The sequence below is a fragment of the Cebus imitator genome, unplaced genomic scaffold (assembly GCF_001604975.1).
Source record: "Cebus imitator isolate Cc_AM_T3 unplaced genomic scaffold, Cebus_imitator-1.0 Scaffold228, whole genome shotgun sequence".
NCBI lineage: Eukaryota > Metazoa > Chordata > Mammalia > Primates > Cebidae > Cebus > Cebus imitator.
In genome coordinates, this window is record NW_016107543.1 from 1,798,551 (window position 1) to 1,812,127 (window position 13,577).

The 13,577-nt window shown below is 47.8% G+C and overlaps 2 protein-coding genes across 3 annotated transcripts in view; both read right to left on the bottom strand.

The window, feature by feature from the left end:
* The window catches only part of PIP4K2B (phosphatidylinositol-5-phosphate 4-kinase type 2 beta), a 35,052-nt gene extending 31,176 nt beyond the window's left edge, over positions 1-3,876 (bottom strand). Inside the window, exons 1-2 of one of the 2 annotated variants that reach the window (XM_017497232.2) lie at positions 3,172-3,308; positions 325-605 (exon numbers count right to left, since the gene is read on the bottom strand). In XM_017497232.2, coding sequence (XP_017352721.1) covers positions 325-399 — 75 coding nt within the window. In that variant the 5' untranslated portion in view covers positions 400-605; positions 3,172-3,308. Of the gene's footprint in view, positions 1-324; positions 606-3,171 lie in introns of both variants that reach the window. The other variant, XM_017497231.1, reaches the window with a different exon arrangement.
* A 1,477-nt stretch (positions 3,877-5,353) lies between these two features.
* The window catches only part of CWC25 (CWC25 spliceosome associated protein homolog), an 18,575-nt gene continuing 10,351 nt past the window's right edge, over positions 5,354-13,577 (bottom strand). The window contains exons 5-10 of the mRNA XM_017497230.1: positions 12,884-13,011; positions 12,118-12,181; positions 10,621-10,829; positions 10,142-10,240; positions 6,583-6,744; positions 5,354-6,093 (exon numbers count right to left, since the gene is read on the bottom strand). Of these exons, the coding sequence (XP_017352719.1) occupies positions 5,979-6,093; positions 6,583-6,744; positions 10,142-10,240; positions 10,621-10,829; positions 12,118-12,181; positions 12,884-13,011 (777 nt within the window). The 3' untranslated portion in view covers positions 5,354-5,978. The remainder of the gene's footprint in view (positions 6,094-6,582; positions 6,745-10,141; positions 10,241-10,620; positions 10,830-12,117; positions 12,182-12,883; positions 13,012-13,577) is intronic.

Here is a 13,577-nt window from a genome sequence, read left to right on the forward strand (position 1 = left end):
GTCTCAAGAAAAAAAAAAAAAAGAAAATGTACAAATGGCCAATAAATACATGAAAGGATGCTAAACATCATTCGCTATCACAGAAATGCAAATCAAAATCACAAAGAGATACCATTTCACACCCAACAGAATGGCTTTAATAAAAAAGACAGTAACAAGTGTTGACAAGGATGTAGAGATACTGGAACTCATACATGGTGGTAGACAGGGAAAATGGTACAGCCACTTTAGAGAACAGTCTGGCAGTTTCTCAAATGGTTAAATACAGGGTTACCAACAACTGCTCCTGCTCCTCTGATCCCCATGGTAAGCCTCCACACGTACCTGTTTCCTAAAACGGCCAACAAGTATCAAGCCAGGTCTACCTCCCATGGTATCCATGCTCCTCTCTGAGGCCATCTCTTCCCTAATTCCAAACCCTTGGAACTGTATTTCATCCACTAAAACACTGGTTTTCTCTCTTCACTAGTTCTTCCCTGACAGGTGCAAAGTCTTCTGATTTTTCTCCTTGTTTTCTGCACATTCTTCCTCCACAAAATCCATGGGATCTTGTCCATGATAGCAGCTCCTATGACAACACCAAGTTCAAAGTCCTCTCTTTCCACCTAGAAGTAAACCAATCACCTCATGAAAGGGTAACTAACTTTTGCTGTAGATAAAGACATATCCATCCTTCCTATGTGATACACCATTAACCATAGACTAGCATACCTAAATGCCTAAACAGGTGAGAAACTAAAGAAAAGGTGATATTGAAATCTCAGGTGAAAAAATGTTAGAAAGCAGGCTTTTTTTGAAGGATGGGAATCTCCGAAAAAAGTGCAGCAGTCCACCAAGAGCAATGTGGTCCTGATCCCTTAGACAAGTGCAGATTACACTCTTCTTCTGGGCAGACATCTCCAATTCCCAAATGGGGACACTGAAGTACTAGACCTTACTGCAGACTAGGATGAAGCAATAAAACTTAGGACTAGTCACCTCTGAAGCTTCGCCTGCCCAGGGCAGTGGTGGGAAGTTCCCATGAGGTACCTGTTTATTATGTCCAGAGGCATGGATCTTACTTAAAGTCAATGCCTTTCCAACTAGCCCTCAAACTTTCAACTTAGTTAGCCAAGAAAAAAGGTGACCACTTTGTCCAATAGAGTACGACTCACAGATACCTATCCGTCAGCTGTTGAGAAGCTTTATACCCACATCTGGACAGACTCATGCCTGCCTATCGGAACACCATGCATCATACACACTCCCAGGACCTGACATGCACAGGCATATAATCCAGAGCATACGTTCACCTCTCACCGGACTATACTTCCCATCTATCCTGAGACTTGGCTGAGAGAGAGGACAAACAACAGGAGGCAAAGAAAACAAGACCAGCCACTCAGACACCACTATTGGCTGATACAGCTCCATGGTGCTAGACAATGAGCTGCATCTCTTGCTGTGACCACAGGCAAGCTAATCCTCCACCAAAGGCCTCCTTCTCTTCATGTGTAAAATAAGGGACCCAAGGTTCCTCATTGCTGGCTGTAATACTCCTGACTCTCAGGCCTCTACCAGTTCTCTACAGACAGGCTGCTTTCGGTGAGAAAGAGAACTGGTGGAGAGAGGCCTGCTACAGTGAGGAGCAGGATGCAGAACAAAATCAAGGACTGACTTCCAGAAAGGGACATGGGGTTCATATTCTGATGACCTGGTTTCCCTGGAAATGTTGTCAGCTGACCCGTGGGGCAGCAGGAAGCTCCAGTAACAAACTCTGCTGGACTGCCGGCCTGAAGCAGCTCCTAAAGGTCTGGGCATTAAACCAGTGGTACTCCCTATCCCAGCAGGACCCTCACTAACACCAGTGATGACCATGAAAACAGTAACCAGCCCAAGACCAAGAAACCAGAGACCTCAATTTACACGTGCACTTTTCTAAATGACAGGTCAAGATCTAAAACCCTAGCTCGGATTACGGTTCATTGATCTCCACCCAAAGGCACCTTCAGCTCCTCTGCCAAAGCAATGCAAAGTCTTGCTGGCCCTCTTTGTCATCGCTTGGTCTTGGGAGCAATTTCAAGTGCTCACAAGGGAAACTAAAGAATTGAAATCCAAGCTTGATCCTCCTCATTCCAAAATTCTAGTTAGTGAAATTGGTGTTTCAGGTCCTTTTACTTCCTCTGCTCATTCCTAGTGTGAGGACAGATAAACAAATGGTCAGAAGGCAAGGGGCAAGTGGCTGGAAGAGGAAAAAGAAAGACCGTAAACACACAGCGCATAAACAGTCTTACAGCTCAAACACTGTCAGGATCTAACTTCCTGGCAGAGGCTGTTGAACAATCTCTAGTCACTCTAAGGACCCAGGGGACCTATCTCTCACATCTAGGAACATAACACTATGCATCATCACAACCTTCAGGCCATACAACAGATTAAGTCAACAATCTTTGAAATGATCACTTTCGAAAACTATGGGAAGACATATTATTTCTACTATGAATAGTCCCTCCTTATAATCAGGCATCCTATTCTCTCAAATGGTTAATAACCGTTCTCTTCTCCCTAACCCAGAGACACCCGGGTGAAGCGTCTAGTTCAAGGAAGCCTATGCTTCTCCAGTTGATACATCTTGTTCAAGAGGCAAAAAGGAAACCCAGGGTGGAGTTCTACATCCAAGGGTAAGGAGGCCTGGAGGATGGGAAAATTTGAGAAGCCACACCAACCACACGATCAGAAAGAGAGGACTATTCGGGCAGGCCACTGCCACTTGCCCTGCCAACTGGACAGAGAGCTGGCAGCCGGCTATAAGGTACAAGGGGAAATACACATGCAACAAATAGGATGAGGGGAGAGGAGGAGAAGGAGCAGGGGTGAAAGCGACTCCACTGCACCCAGGCCTTGCCTCTGCGCTCCTGGGGCTGCCCCAAGCGAGCTCGCCACACGCAAGAAGCCACAGGGGCTGGAGGGAAGGGGTCGTGGCGACGGCAGACCACAGACACTTAGGCCTCGCGTGGCGTGCGGGGAGCGCACACGGGGCCGAAAGGCGTGCAAGGGTGGGGTGGGCGTGCAAGTGGCTTGGCGAGGGGTGGCAGGCGTCACCAGCACGGCCTGCGGAGCGAGGGCCCAGGGCTGCGGGGGGCGTGGGAGCGCGCGGGGCTGCGCTTGGAGGGGCGCGCGGGAGCTGGTTACCGTGTGGTTCACCCCCCACATCAGGACGCTGAGAATCGGCTCGCTGGCCCGGAATAGCTTCACTTTCTGGCACACGAAATGCTTCTTCTTGGTCTTGGTCTTGCTGGCGCTGAGCGGCGCCACCGCCACCGCCGTGGTGCTGGTGCAGTTGGACGACATGCCCGGGGCGGCGGCGGCGGCGGCAAAAGGGGGGGGCGACGGAGACAGCGCACAAGCCAGCGGCCCCAGGCCTCCCCCGGACCGATCCCCACCCCCGCTCCCTCACCGCGCCATGGTCGCGCCCGTCCCGTTACCTCCCCACCCCGCCCCGGTGGTTCCGTCCGCCCCACGCCCCGCCCTCCCGCCCCGCCCCGCCCCGGGGAGCCGGCCGGCCCGCTCCGCGGCCCGCTCCGCACCCCGCTCCGCCCCCGGGCGTGACACCGCCCAGCGGTCCCCAGGCCCCGTCCTCCCCGCCCGCGTGGTTCGGCCCGTCCCGGGGAGGCAGCGGTCGCCCCGCCCGCCCCTCCTCCCCGGGCCTGACAGGAACCCGCCTGGCTTCCGAACCGCGCCGGAGCGGGAAGGGGAGGAGGGTTGGGCAGGCGTCGCTGTGAACCGCGGGAGGGGCTCCCCACCCGGGCCCCGCAAAGCCAGGATTTGGCTCTTTCTCTCAACCCGAATGCCAAGATGGCGGCGGCGCCACAGCTCCGGAAGGGAAGGAGGGGCGGGAATGCGAGGAGGGCGGGTCGTACCATGCCCACCCCGGGGGAGAGGAAGTCCAGCCTGGAAAGCCAAGGAACGCCCCCTCGCTCCACCCAGGCGTGGATCTGCCCACTCCCCGGGGCTCCGGGCGCGCTCCACCCGCGGGGCACGCCCCCTTTCCCCCAGGACCAATGAGAGGAACAGGCCGAGAACCTGGGTTTTATGAATGGGCCCCGCGCCCACCCACCTGCTGCCAGGTCTCCCGGCAAAGGGTCAGAGCTCAGAGGCTGCCAGCACCTTCAGTCACCTATCCCACTAGTCATCTTACTCTCTGACTCCTTTCGTAAAATCTTTGAGTAAACTGCCCCACGCTTTGTTACATAATTCTCGGATGAGGGATCTCCATATATTCGACACAAATCACAGGTCTACATTGTTCTTTCTGTGTGGGAATTCGTAAACACGGTACTCCGCAGGTGGTCTCTCTTTAAACAGTTACAAAAATAAACGTAGCCTTTATTACCAATTAATAAAATAAACATAACCCCGGCATAGGGAAGCATGATGAGGTGATTAAATGAATAAAAACTTATGTTACGTTCTCTAGGGAAAGATCGGGTTTCGAGCATTACAGTGCCTGGCATCATAAGTGCTCAAAAATGGAAAACCAAATACATTTTAAGCAGAATTAGTAATGAGCAGAACAAGGAAATTGCCCAGGTAGTGTGGGGGTCAAGAGGGCCTAGTAGTTCACTGGTCAAATGAGGGCTTCTGGTGAAAGAACAGAGAAGGGAAAAGAAGTAAAGACAGGCAAGTGGCCCCTTGAGGGTTTGTTTTAGTACCTGACTGAAAAAGTCTAGCAAACCTCCTGAAAATCTATCATTGTACTAAGATTACTACACGATACGAAACGAAGCCTTGAAATAACCTTCCATTTTATTTTCCTTTCGGAGCCATGGGGCATATTGGCAATTTGGTCCTGACTCCTAAAATCATTTTACTATACCTTTACACTGCCTACATTGGAGACTACAAGCAGTGGAAAAGGATAGATGCTCTAGACCCTGTTGATAAACCCAGGCTCCTCCTAAACCAGCCGGACTCAGAGAGAAAAATGCTTAAAAATGCTTATTGTATTACTTGCCATCAAAGTTCAATGCGTTTTTTTTTTTTTTTTTTTTTGAGAGGGAGTCTTGCTCATTGCCAGGCTGAAGTGCAGTGGCTCGATCTCCACTTACCGCAGCCTGTGCCCCCCCGGGGTTCAAATGATTCTCCTGCCTCAGCCTCCCAAGTAGCTGGGACTACAGGTGAACGCCACCATGCCCGGCTAATTTTTGTATTTTTAGTAAAGATGCGTTTTCACCATTTGGCCAGGATGGTCTCGATTTCCTGACCTTGTGATCCGCCCTCGTCGGCCTCCCAAAGTGCTGGGATTACAGGCGTGAGTCACCGTGCCCAGCCCAATGTGTTTCTATTACAGAGTAAAGTCATTTACCAAACAGGGTATTCTCACAAAGCTAACCTTTTTTAAAAGCATGTAGAAATTATACATTTGTACATATACACATTACACTTTTACATCCAAAGATCAAATGGCTAACAGTTCATTCAGAGCTTTTTGTATTGTTTGATTTTCTAGATTCTGTCACTCCTTTGGCTTTTCCCTCACCTGACATCATTGTGCCACATTATCTACTAAATCAAGTAAATGTTCATTTGTCTCTGTAAGCACAATCTATCTGGGTGACATGATACTGGTTTCTGAAAGGCCTGGTCTACACTGAGGCAGTGGAATAGGTCTGTTGGCACAGGTAAGAGGGAAGCGGCATGATCAACATCACAACCCCAGGGAACAGCCTTCCAGAGCAGAACAAGCACTTCCACCAAGATGGTCCAGTGCCCACCCATTAAAAACAGTCAAAACCCAAAGTTACTGAGTGTCCCACAAAGCACATCACACTGGCTCTCAAAGGAAGTAAGCTGTTTCAGGACTTGATGGAACAGGGTCACTTTGAACAGTGGTGGTTTGACATCTGTGAAAGAAGTCAGTTGAACTCTTATAAAGAGAATTAAGGGCTCAGTAGCTTCCCTGGAAAATGCAGGAAAACCAGTAAGAGAGGGGACAGTTTTCATCTTTTCATAAAGTTCTTCTCCAGAGCTACAGAAGTTCTCTGAATAGAGTAGATATTCCGCTTCACCCGGTCCTCCAGGGAGGAAGTAGATGCACTCTCCAGCTTCATGCGGCTAGGAAGAGAAGACAGGCAGATGGAGGTCAAAAACATTTTCAGTCAACTATTCCGGCAGCTTTGGAAGAAATGGGTTGTTAGCCACAGAGCAGTTGAAGATACACAACCTCTTTTAAGCCCCCGTAGATAACTTTCGAGTGAATCCACCTGGAACCAAATGTTTTTAAGCCAGTGTCCATAAGAGAAAATGTATCTCTTTTGGAAAATAAATCAAAGCCTCATTGGAAAAAGGCTTCCTGGGCCATGAATTCTTATTTAAAAGGAAGGTCAAGGAATTTCAATGATTTAGAAGATACCAGTTCACTTCTCCTCCCCTCAAATGAAAAACACCCCACCGTGTGGTCAGAAACAGGGAGTAGTAAGTAGCAACGGTGGTCTGAAGGCTGCGCTCCATGGGCAGACACAGAAACACTGGTGAACTAGCTGCCAGCCTGTCATCTTAAGACCATCCCCGTGAAAGCTCCCGGCAGGAGGGAAAGACACTCACTGGATGAACTTCCCATCCCGGGAGTCCAGCTTCTCCAGCCTCTGCTCCCGTTCCTCATCCTTAGCGTGCCTCTTGAGGATGTTCAGTCTCTCCTCCTCCCGCCATTTGGCATTTTCCATCATCTCTTGCCGTTTTCGCTCTAATTCCTCTGCGGAGAGTTTTCTGTTGAGCACAGAAACCATCTGATCAGGTCTCTCCCAGCAAAAAAAAAAACAGAAGCAGGACAAGAAGCACAGAAGCCAGGTAGGACCCCAAACTCTCTAGTTCACTGCTCTAAGTGTAAGGCCAGCCTGGGTTCCCTTCTAACGTCCTGGTCAGGTGGTTTCCTCCAAATTTCAAAAGCTTTTAGTAAAGAATTCCATAATCTCACTCATTAATATCTAGAGTGATTATTCTGAAATATGAATAAGCTGGGAACTCACTGGGAAACTAAACCTGTAGTAATTATATCCCAATGGTTTCCTCAACAAGTTACAGAACAGAGGACTAGGTTATCCATGTAACTGTTAACATCTACCATCTAACTACCCATTGGAGACTAGAAATTCATGACACAGCCCATAAATACACTTATTTAGGACTAAGCTAGAAGCCAGAAGCTGAGGAATAACTTAGCCTCAGAAAATAATAAGTCTGCACAGTGGCACATGCCTGTAATCCCAGCACTTTGAGAGGCCGAGGCGGGTGGATCACCTGAGGTCAGTGGTTCAAGACCAGCCTGACCAACATGGTAAAACCCTGTCTCTACTAAAAATACAAAAATTAGCCAGGCGTGGTGGTAGGTGCCTATAATCCCAGCTACTCAAGAGGCTGAGGCAGGAGAATCACTAGAACCTGGGAGGCAGAGGTTGCAGTGAGCCAAGATTACGCCATTGCACTACAGCCTGGGTGACAGAGCAAGACTTCATCTCAAAAACAAATAAATAAATAAGAAATAATAAATAGGGCCAGGCATGCTGGCTCACGCCTATAGTCCCACCCAGCACTTTGGGAGGCTGAGGTGGGTAGATCATTTGAGGTCAGGAGTTCTGGACCAGCCTGGCCAACATGGTGAAACCCTGTCTCTACTAAATATACAAATTAGCTAGGCGTGGTAAAAATTAGCACCTGGAATCCCAGCTACTCAGGAGGCTAGGGCAAGAGAATTGCTTGAACCTGGGAGGTTGAGGTTGCAGTGAGCCAAGATTGTGCCACTGCACTCCCGCCTGGGAAACAGAGCGAGACTCCATCTCAAAAAAAAAAAGAAAAAGAAAGAAAATGATAAATAGGTAGATGTTCTTCCCTAACACTCACTGCAAATGAAAATAGAGCAAAAAAAAAGGAGGTGGCTGGGCATGGTGGCTCACATCTGTAATCCCAGCACTTTGGGAGGCTGAGGCGCGTGGATCATTTGACTTCAGGAGTTCGAAACCATCCTGGCCAACATGGTGAAACCCCTGTCTCTACTAAAATACAAAAATTAGCTGGGCGTGGTGGCAGGCACCTGTAATCCCAGTTACTTGGAAGGCTGAAACAGGAGAATCACTTGAACCCAGGAGGTAGAGGTTGCAGTGAGCCGAGATCATGCCACTGTACTCCAGCCTAGGCAATAGAGTTAGACNAAAAAAAAAAAAAAAAAAAAGGAAAAGAAAAGGAGGTGATGAACCAATTAGTCACTGTCTAACAATGACAGACATCCAAATCCACTGATACCCAAATGGATGTGATGTGCAGGTCCCCCTTTAAGAGGAAAAATAATTCCTGAAGTCCAGTAAGAGAACAAGAGCCCATTTTGAGAACCAAAACTAAAATATTAAAACCTGCTATGTAGTTTACAGGGAAATGACTGCAATTCCTAAAAAAAAAAAAAAAAAAAAAAAAAAAAAAAAAAAAAAAAAAAAAAAAAAAAAAAACAAAAAAAAAAAAAAAAAAAAAAAAAAAAAAAAAAACTCCACTAAATAAAACGTAAACCCAGGTACAGTGGCTCACATCTGTAATCCTAATACTGTGAGAGGCCTAGACAGGCAGATTGCTTGAGCCTAGGAGTTCAAGACCAGCCTGGGCAACACGACAAAACCCCATTTCTATACAAAATACAAAAAAATTAGCCTGGTGTGGTGGTGCACACCTGTAGTTCCAGCTACTCAGGATGCTGAGGTGGGAGAATCATCTGAGGTGGGAAGTTGAGGCTGCAGTGAGCCCTGATCATGCTACACACTCTAGCCTGGGCAACAGAGTGAGACCCTGTCTCAAAAATAAACAGAGAGAATGCAAGAGGAGATATCATGAATAAGAGAGAGATGTGAACAAACTGTTGGAAGATGAAAGTGGACAAAGGAGTGGTGACTACTTCAACGGATTAGAAGAAACTGAACCCAGAGTGCCCTAAACTGATGAGAAGCAAGTGGGTTCACAATGCAAAATCCCGGAAAGGCTCAGGGACTTCAGGCACAGAGCACTTCAGAGGATGCTGACAAAGCATAGGGCTGAAAACAAAAGGACGCATTTAAAATCTGCATAGGGAGCAACTAGGTCACCCCTGGGTCCTCATGCATAACGTGGCATCACTCTCCCAAAAATGTACAGGAGAGCCTGTGGTTTACCCTGCGGGGAAACTGAACCAGACAGGAGATCAGAAGATGCAAAGGCACCAGGCACAGCAGAGAAAGCTGGAAGGGCCACCAGACTGCAAACAGGGAATGAAGTACAAGTCCATATACTCAATACTGAGACTCCCAGATCCTACTGGGATCTGTGCGCTCTCTCCAAACACCAGCAGCCAAATTTATAGTCCTAAGTCCAGCGACCAGAGGGTTTTTTTCTGGAGAAATTTATTGATTCTTTAACAAGAAGATATTAATCAAAGATATTAATGAATGAGTGTCCCCCAGCTAAAAACCAGTTGGAACCCAACCACCTACCAATAAACAAGCCCTGACAATACATATACTGCATTGAGCTTTTCAATGTCTCACTCTTAAATGTGAAGAGACACTGAAATGCCACTAGACAGTTCAGGAAAGCCTCCAACATGAAAGACAGAGACCAAAACAAATGGAAAAGGGAACACAGAGAAAAAGAAGACACAGCATAAAACAAAACTTTTGTTTTGAGACAGAGTTTCGCTCCTGTTGCCCAGGCTGGAGTGCAGTGGCACAATTGTGGCTCATTGCAACCCCCACCTCCTGGGTTCAAGCAATTCTCCTGTCTCTGCTGCCCAAATAGATGGGATTACAGGCATGTGCCACCATCTCCAACTAATTTTGTATTTTTAGTAGAGATGGGGTTTCACCATGTTGGTCAGGCTGGTCTCAAACTCCTGACCTCAGGTGATCCATCTGCCTCGGCCTCCCAAAGTGCTGGGATTACAGGCGTAAGCCACCATGCCCAGCCTTATCTTGTCCTTTCAATGTGCTTCACATGGCCTGGGGTAGGGGATGCAGATCCTTACAGTTGGCAAGATAAATAAAAGTTGGTTGGTCAAAGAGGTAATGATCCATTATCCATTTGCCCTGGTTTGAGCCCATTCTAGATTCAGGCCTACAGAATGTGAAGTTAATCAACTGGGTTCCTGACTCACCTGGTATATCCGGGAGCGTGTCGCCTTTGGTAGACCTCTTTTTTAGGTGATGGGCTCCTAGTTTGGTCTGTCTCTCTCCTGTTCACCTTAGAGTTGTACCTGTAACAGACACAGAGCGCAGAGAGGAAAAATCCTTTTTAATCCAGGGGCTTACATTGAATCCCTCAAACAATGGAAGATAAGCTAATGGTCTCAGAGATATAATCTAAGCAGAGGGCACAAGTGTGAGAAAAACAATGGTATAGGGTTTGATGTCAGACTCACCCCAGAGCTCCCAAAGCATGGTATACACCTACAGATATGTGGCTCTGGAGGCCTGAGCTTTACATTGAAGTGGAAAAAAAATGATGTAAAGGAAATACCAAAGCAAAGACATCTGGGAAAGTCGATGGAAGGATACCAACAAAAGCAAAAGCAAATGCCTGCTGGGACCAGGCCCCCACAGTCTTGGGTTATACCCCAGTGAATCCCACACTCACGGTTTGCCAGGCCTTGGGGACCATGACCTTCTGCCTGGGGATCGAGACCTCCTGTCCCGGAACCCTGCTTCCCTGATGCTCTTCTTGCTGGCATGTCTGGGGGGTGAGTGGGAGGAGCTTCTGGATCTGGAACGGTTCTTCATCCCATGCCCTTTCTTTGTCTCAGCTGTCAGACCCTGAAGTCTGTGGTTACGGTCAGAGTTCCTGACCTACATCATTAAGGAAAAGAGAAGTTATTCATATGGAAAAATCCACCTATTCAGGAGAAAATGCAGTGAAACAGGAGATGTTATATAAGGAGCTCACTGGGCAAGCCAACATCATCACACAGAATTATCACAGAGAACTGTACAAACTTAGGAACGTTATCTGCAGCATCCCCTAAAACAATCTATGGACAGCCAGTTGCAGTTGCTCACACCTTTAATCCCAACACTCTGGGAGATGGAAGCAGGAGGACTTCTTGAGCTCAGGGGTTTGACACCACCCAGAGCAACTAGTGAGACCCTGTGTCTACAAAATATTTTAAAATTAGCTGAGTATGGTGGCACATGCCTGTATTCCCAGCTACCCAGGAAGATGACAAAGGCGGACCCCTTGAGCCTAGGAGGTAGAGACAGCAGTGAGCTGTGATCACACAACTATACTCCAACCTAGATAAGAGCAAGACCCTGTCTCAAAAAAAAAAAATAATAATTATAAGAATATACCTGGTTTGGCTCTTCACTATAGATTAAGGAAGAGCAAGAGTCAGAAGCATGAAGGACAGGAACTAAGGTTAAAAACACAGAAATACAGCCAGGTGCAGTTGCTCACCCCTGTAATCCCAGCACTTTGGGAGGCTAAGGTAGGTGGATCACCTGAGGTCAAGAGTTCTAGACCATCCTGAACAACATGGAGAAACCCCGTCTCTACTAAAAATATAAAATTAGCTGGACATGGTGGCACATGCCTGTAATCCCAGCTACTCAGGAGGCTGAGGCAGGAGAGTTGCTTGAAGCCAGGAGGCAGAGGTTGCACTGAGCCGATATTGTGCCATTGCAATCCAGTGTGGGTAACGAAAGCAAAACTCCATCTCAAAACAAAACAAAACAAAACAGAAATGCAGAAGGCAAGCCAGGTGCCTCGGGCCTGTAGTTCCAGCTGCTCGGGAAGATTGCTTTAGCTCAGGAGTTCGAGACCAGCCTGAGCAAAATGAGGCACTGATACTTTAAAAAAAAAAAAAACCAGCAGATTTACCTCTTCAACCTATATACTTAGAATGTGTGCATTTCATGTAAATTATCTGTAGAGGGATGGGTAGAATGTCTCAATGCCCCATTGGTGGTCTAGTCTCTCTGCTCAGAGGATCGTCAGCCACAAGAAGATGCTCAGGGATAGGAAATGGGCCTGTTTCCCAGGAGCCCCAGCCTTCACTGCCCCTCCCTGCTATCCGTGTTGTCCAAGTGGCACATTCCACAGTTCCAGTCACTACTTTCAAGGAGCCCACATCCCTACCTGTAAGCCATATCCAGGGACTTTGGACAAAATGGGGGAGGAATTTGCCATCTTCTTTTGAGATCTAAGAGATTAAAATACACACACTCATTGAAAAAGAAAATATAGGTCCAATTTAAGTATCTTACGCTGAACCATGCCTCTTGCTTCCAATGTGACCTTTCCACCTCCCAGCTGTTACTTGGTAGTATGTTTCTCTATTTGGGCTGTCTATGCCGAAAGATGCATCAGCACAGTCAAATTTTTCCTGTGAAAAACTGTGGGCCTCGCTTCTAAGCCCCAGCGCCTGAACACATTCTCCTCTCACCTCATGCTGCTATTCCAGGGATGAATAGTGACTCAGCAGCAGCAGAGCTGACTGCTCCCACAGGAGGACATGCAGAATGGGCCCACATGGGCCATCAGTACATTAACAAAAGCCTATAGAAAGCCACCTTCAGTCTTGGAGGAATCCTAAGCTGTGATGAAACAGAATCACGCCCAGGATGTCTGGCCTACCTAAGACCTACCAGGCTAAAGTCAGCACCATTAGGGGTCTCTCTCCAGCAGCATGGCCGAGAGACCCACTCATATTTAGCATCTCCAAGGAACTCCAACATTAGATGGCAAGCTCTGTGGGCACAGGGCCCATGTTGTTGGAGTGTTCGCCACTAAAACCTCAGCACCTGGCAGCTCCCAGCACAGGGCGGGTGTTCGTGTCTGTGGCATGAATGAGTGAACGAGCAAGTGAATCAACGATGAGGGAGGCTGGTCGCCACATGCTCACCTTCCCGCACTGTGCTCATCCTCGCTGCTGGAACGTTCGCTACTCGAGCTTCTGTGCTTGTGTTTCTTGTGCTTCTTTTTCTTCTCCTTCTTTTTCTTCTTCTCCTTTTTTTCCAGACTCATTTGCAACTGGAAAATGCCGAGAACACAAACACACAAGACTGCTGAGACCAGCCAGGAACAGTGGCTCATGCCTGTAATCCCAGCACTTTGGGAAGCCAAGGCAAGCAGATCACTTGAGGTCCGGAATTCGAGGCCAGTCTGGCCAACATGGCGAAACCCTGATTCTACTAAAAATACAAAAATTAACTGGGCCTGGTGGCAGGTACCTGTAATCCCAGGTACTTGGGAAGCTGAGACATGAGAATCACTTGAACTGGGAAGCAGAGGTTACAGTGGGCCAAAATCATGCCACTGCACTCAGACAGGCAACAGAATGAAACTGTCTCTTAGGCTGGGAGAAGTGGCTCACACCTGTAATCCCAGCACTTTGGGAGGCTGAGACGGGTGGATCACAAGGTCAGGAGATCAAGACCATCCTGGCCAAAATGGTGAAACCCCGTCTCTTCAAAAAAAAAGAAACTGTGCCTCAAAAAAAAGATTACTGAGGGGTCTGCAGAAGTCCAGGACATTATCAGGGGTTGCCTGTCAGCACACCAGGGGAAGGGTCTTTTTTTTTTTTTTTTTTTTTTTTT